This window comes from Vespa crabro, chromosome 12 (assembly GCF_910589235.1).
Source record: "Vespa crabro chromosome 12, iyVesCrab1.2, whole genome shotgun sequence".
In the NCBI taxonomy this organism is placed as follows: Eukaryota; Metazoa; Arthropoda; class Insecta; order Hymenoptera; family Vespidae; genus Vespa; species Vespa crabro.
Window position 1 is genome coordinate 2,761,009 of NC_060966.1, and position 5,612 is coordinate 2,766,620.

Below are 5,612 nucleotides of genomic sequence, written 5' to 3' on the forward strand. Positions count from 1 at the left end.
AAATAGAGAAGAAACAAATGAAAAATGATATAATTCTATAATCACACGTATTCGTGCTTATAAGGGTTTCTCTTTTTTAAAGTGTCTTTCATAGTTTCTGGCCCGACCCACACACGAAGACATGGCGATAATAATGTAACGGTGAATTTATGAACATGATTAGAAATTTAATAGATTAGTCTCGATTGTTAGTGAATATCCAAAGACAATTAATTTCAGACAAGGTTTCAATTACTCTATGGTAAAGAAAGCAATAACGAAGAAAATTTATGAGTGCATGCTTTCCATTATCAATATTTATATTACTCCATTTAGTATTTGAGATGTATATTTAAGTGTCCTTGCTAAAACTGAAATGTTATGAAAAAATAGAGGCTGGAAAAGAAATTGCAAAATCATTAAGAATATTTTATATTTGCATCGGAAAGGGTTACGCGGAAATTTATTTCGATTTGCATGATTTTCATACGTTTCATATCAGAATTGGTTTAAAATGATGACACAGTTATTGAGTCTGTATATAAATATTATAATAGAATGGCTCATTAGATTAAAAGTATTTTTTAAGTACGAATACTCAATGACAAAACTTTGATGATGACTGATGCGTTAGGCTTGTGACAAATGTATAATTTAAAAGATATTTTGTTATGGTCAATTTGCAGAAATGTGTGTTTCAGCAAATGAAGATATTTAATTAGATGCTATGTGTATGACAATAATAATTTATAAAAATTTTAAATATAACAATAATAACGATCATCAAGGTGTATAATAATACATAAATATTACATAAAGTTATATGAAATCACAAGTAGACGGATTTTATTTTATACAGACAATATTATGATTCTACTACAGATTGTATGTTATTACTCACAGAATTCATTATGTATAAATATATTAATTATGTATTAAATATATATATATTTCTTATAAGTGCTATTGAGTAAGCCTTTGTAGTAATTCACAGACCTTGAGGGATGAAATGCTGCCTTTAAGATCTCTCTTAGTTCTTCTACCGTGGTGTTTTTTTTCTTCTTCTACCACCAAGTACGTGTGCCGTTCTAATTTAGTGCGAATAACCCTTACTAGAACCTGCTCAGCTATATATATATATATATATATTCATGCATGCATATTATATGTTTTAATTAATTTCTTCTTTCAAATTTTAATCTTATTGGTTTTGCTGGTTTTAATGTGAGGCTTATCTTTAAATCTATTTTTGCAATTTCTATTGGCTTGTCTATTGTAATTCTATTATCTTTTTATCAGCAAAGCGATTACTGTTGCCACCTCTATTATAGCGAAATGTTGACCTAAAAAAATAAAATCAATTGTAAATGCAATTTATTTTTGAATTCTCTGGAATATACTCTCAAATAATCTATAGGAGTATGCAATTACCTATGCAATTTCTTCGACCGTAACTAAATGGAAAGTAATACGTAGAACAATTCCTTTCCGGTAGGAACCTATCGGGATCAAATACTAATGGCCGTGGCCAATATTTCGCACTTCTATGTAGTTTATAGATGAAAAATAATACTGAACATCCTTTCGGTATAGTCCAATTTTTAGTAACTTAATATAATTAATAAATAAATATTAGTACTGTATAATACGTTCATATTATTAATAATGAAATATAAAACGAAAAACAATGAGAAGATGTGTCTAAAATTATGTTGCATGCAGAGCTACCTTTTATATCATGCGTTACTTTCCGGCCGAAGGCAGGACCTACAGGAAATAGACGTAATGTTTCCTTTATCACACGTTCCAAAAGTTTCATACTTTTAATATCATTATATGTCATTGGAACATATTTTGGATCGTCCGAGCAGTAAATTCGATTAACTTCCTCATATACTTCGTCCTTTGTGATCGAAGATTTGGAAGACATGATAAGAAATTAATATGAATATAATTTACGTCGGATACGTAATGACAAATTATTAAGAAAATGTTATATATACGTACTTGAATTTCCCGGAATGTTGCAAGCATTAAGAGGACAAAGCTAATGGTTGTGGCTGAAGTTTCGCTTCCCTGAAAGTAATATACAGTTTTCCTTAATTGTCCTTAATTAATAAAATTATTAACTGTCCTTAATTAATAAAAAAAATGTTATTGCAATAAAAAATAATAAATACGACTTACAGCTATAATTATTGTATTCATTTCATCGCGAATATCATTCTCCGTATATACTTCTCTTTCGTTTGATAACTCGAATAAAAAATCGAAAAGTGTCTTCTGTTTTTGTCCTTGAAAGATGAACAAGAATCTATCATTAAAAAATGACATGATTGAAAATTAAATTTTATTAAAGGTATATTGCTTACTTATACCTAACTTTTCCGCCGTCAATTGCCGATTAATTTTACTTCTTAACATAGATTCCATTTTTTCTTTGATTATCTTTAGGAACAAAAAATAACGATATGTATAGAAAATATTATATTAAAATGTATTAATTTTGAAAATAAGTAATGCAATTTAAAAATTATTTGCTTTAATGATACCTTGTTTGTTACGTTATCCAGGTAAGCCAAGGACGCCTGAAATTTCTTTCCACTAGCAGTGTTATAAAAAATTATGTTCGGATGTAACCATAATTTAACGATTCTTTCTATTGATATATCCATCAAACTGAAAGTTATGAAAATGTTAGATATTCTGTTATACATAATATATTACCAAAATAAAAGTATCATTATTACTACCATTTTATTGATTCAGCTAATTTACAATCCGGATTTGTCAGCGAATTTAGTTGCGTATCCAGCGTGACATCTTCCAATATAAAGTTTAGCAATATTATAGTACATTCAAATTAATGTACATAAATGTTATAAACATTAAAATTTCTAAATTAAAATACCATATATTATATCCAAAGTACGGCGAAAGACATAATCAAAAATGTCTAATTCTCCTCCAACAAAAGTTTCCAATTTTTCCATTAATGCGATAGAATGATTAATAAATACATCTATATGTGACTTTATATTTTTCAAAAGGAACATTTTATTTAAAACTTTTCGATGTGAATCCCATACTGATGCTAAAATCAAATCAAAAGGAAAACAATTAGTGTTTAATTTACATATTTCACTTATTTTACATAATTTACATATTACTTTAATTTACATATTTTATTTAATTTGTTGGTCTATACATACATGTTTATAATAAAAGAGTAAAAGAAAAAAGATCTTGTGCATATATTCATATGTATGTGTAAGTAAAGGAGAAAAAATTTTTTTCTATTCAATTTCATAAGATTAAATGTTACAAAAAAGAATATATTAGATAGTACATACTTAATATAATTATTTTTGTACTAGTAAACAATGTGGAAGATATATACTTCACCTGGAGCAGTTAACAATCCATTGCTCACAACAGGTTTCAATTTTTCATATTCCTCGCTCTTATCAGTAATATTTGGACTATTGAGTACAGTCTTCCGAAAAAAAATAAAAATACAAAATGAAAAGATTATGAATTTATTAAAAATTATTAAAATAACGTTAATAAATCTTACCTTGATATATTCAGGATTTTCCACTATTACAAGTAATTTCGCGCCTATCCATACACGCCACATTAATTGATAATTCTTACCAAGATTTATTATTTGTTTAAATATAGCTAGAATATAGATTATAAATAATTATTGTATGAAATACTTAAATATAAAATAATTTATGATATAAATTTACCTGTTGTGTCGCCAATAAACAGATGAGCATTTCCTATTATAGGAAATGCTTTTGGTCCAAGAATGCCGTTGATAATATTAAACATATGTAATTTATTTCAAAAGTATTCTACTATTCCATAGTATAATCCAAATAAAATTGTTAGAATAATAATTAATATTACGGTGAAATACATGATGAATTGTATCAATAGGAATATATATAAACAACTTAGATATAATGAAAATAATCTTATATCCCTAATAATAATTGTTGAGATTTACAGATAATTTGATAGCACCACGCAACGACTTTTACTACACTTCCGTCCTTACAGAAACTGAGGATGGAATAGAAAAGCGAGGAATATTTAAAGAAAACATAAATCTGACTTTGCTCACGTGATTACCGCTTACATCTGGCATTTCACTTTTGATTGGATAAGAACAATCTAGAAAGATCGGAGATGTCACCAAAATTTGATTCTGTCCCCACTTCTTATTAATAGAAGAAATGCGATAACTGAACATTGCTTTATAAACCGGTTATAAATTAATTTTTTATTGGTATGATGAATATCTTATAAATACGATGTTTATTCGCTTTTTGTATATGTTATGTAAATGTATATGTATATATATATATATATATATATATATATATATATATATATATGTATTCAAATACATGTATGTATATGTATATAATAATAATTCGATTAAATGAAATAAAAAGGCGTTGCATTCTGTTTATTGAATAAATATCAAGGTGACCTTAATTAGCTATAATTATAATAAATTGCCTATAATTATAATAAATCGCCTATGTTATCGATCATGTTAAAAGCGTAAAAAAGCGAATGAATATGAATGAAAATATTGGAAAAGGAACATAGAAATTATAGATGACTTTAACATGAGAGATAATGACAAATCTAATGATTTTTAATATAACATGAAAAAAAAACAATAATTCACGTAACGCGGGATTGTATCATTTGTTACATTCTCCCATCGATTAAATTTACGTTCGGTCTGGAGAAGGAAACCTATAAAGGACACATTTTTCAGTTGGTACAAATTTATATAATAATTTTAATTTAAAGGAGTATATTTAAGAATTTGAAAATTAGTAATAAAAATGATATTGAATAGACTTATCAATTAATTATTAATTATATCAAGTCATTTCAAATTATGAGGGATTAGTGGATGATATTTGATTTATGTAGTTAGTACGTATTTATTTTGCCTACATATTATCAATTACTACGCATAAAATTCCTTACCATCGATAAAAATATAAAATATGAAATAAAAGGAACATATAAAAGATGTAGAAAAATTCATAAAAATATGAATATACTTATAAAACTTGAATCATTGTTATGAAGCAATTACGTTTAATACTATACTATAATCCATTACTCGGTACTTTGTGATTCTTTATTCTTTTAATCGCGCTGTTTTCTTTTAAAATTGTCAGTTCGTTAATCATGGCTTAAGCCGTGTGAAACTCAAGATTCTCTATTTCCCGTTTACATTCAAATTCAACATTCAATAAGCAATCTAATTAATTTTTCCAAGTATGTAGTACTCCATTTGAGTCAGTAATAAAATTATCGTTCTCATCATTCACCATTTCCGTTCTATCATGGAATCCTTTTAGAAAATTATTTATCACATTGCACATACCACGGACGTTACTACTTTGACGATTTTTATTTATTTCTTGTCCTTTTTATATATATTACTATTTTTTATACTTTTAATAATAATATTATTATTAGTAATATTGTTATGATCCGACATAGAGAAGTTTGAAGTGAACTCGCAACTAGATGGCCGTCTCTAGACATACATTAGAAATTTTGACACGTAAACATCGGTTGTCATCCGT

At 26.6% G+C, this 5,612-nt stretch overlaps 1 protein-coding gene across 1 annotated transcript; it reads right to left on the reverse strand.

Annotated features, from left to right (window-relative positions):
* Positions 1-942: 942 nt before the first annotated feature.
* On the reverse strand, positions 943-3,914 carry LOC124428364 (cytochrome P450 4C1-like). The gene is made up of 12 exons (XM_046972308.1): positions 3,735-3,914; positions 3,557-3,663; positions 3,385-3,475; positions 2,891-3,073; positions 2,733-2,802; positions 2,532-2,658; positions 2,352-2,427; positions 2,167-2,273; positions 1,987-2,055; positions 1,708-1,882; positions 1,411-1,587; positions 943-1,106 (listed from the first exon to the last, which is right to left on the reverse strand). The coding sequence occupies exons 1-12, from the start codon at positions 3,817-3,819 to the stop codon at positions 943-945; spliced, it is 1,431 nt and encodes a 476-aa protein (XP_046828264.1). The 5' UTR covers positions 3,820-3,914.
* Positions 3,915-5,612: the final 1,698 nt, after the last annotated feature.

What these genes read in the sequence shown, in the direction of transcription:
- LOC124428364 (XM_046972308.1), bottom strand. Translation starts at nt 3,819, where the DNA reads ATGTTTAATATTATCAACGGCATTCTTGGACCAAAAGCATTTCCTATA. An exon ending in TTAGCTGAATCAATAAAATG is followed by an intron (nt 2,659 to 2,732) that starts GTAGTAATAATG and finishes CATAACTTTCAG; the next exon opens with TTTGATGGATATATCAATAG. An exon ending in CGGTCGAAGAAATTGCATAG is followed by an intron (nt 1,107 to 1,410) that starts GTAATTGCATAC and finishes ATATATATATAG; the next exon opens with CTGAGCAGGTTCTAGTAAGG.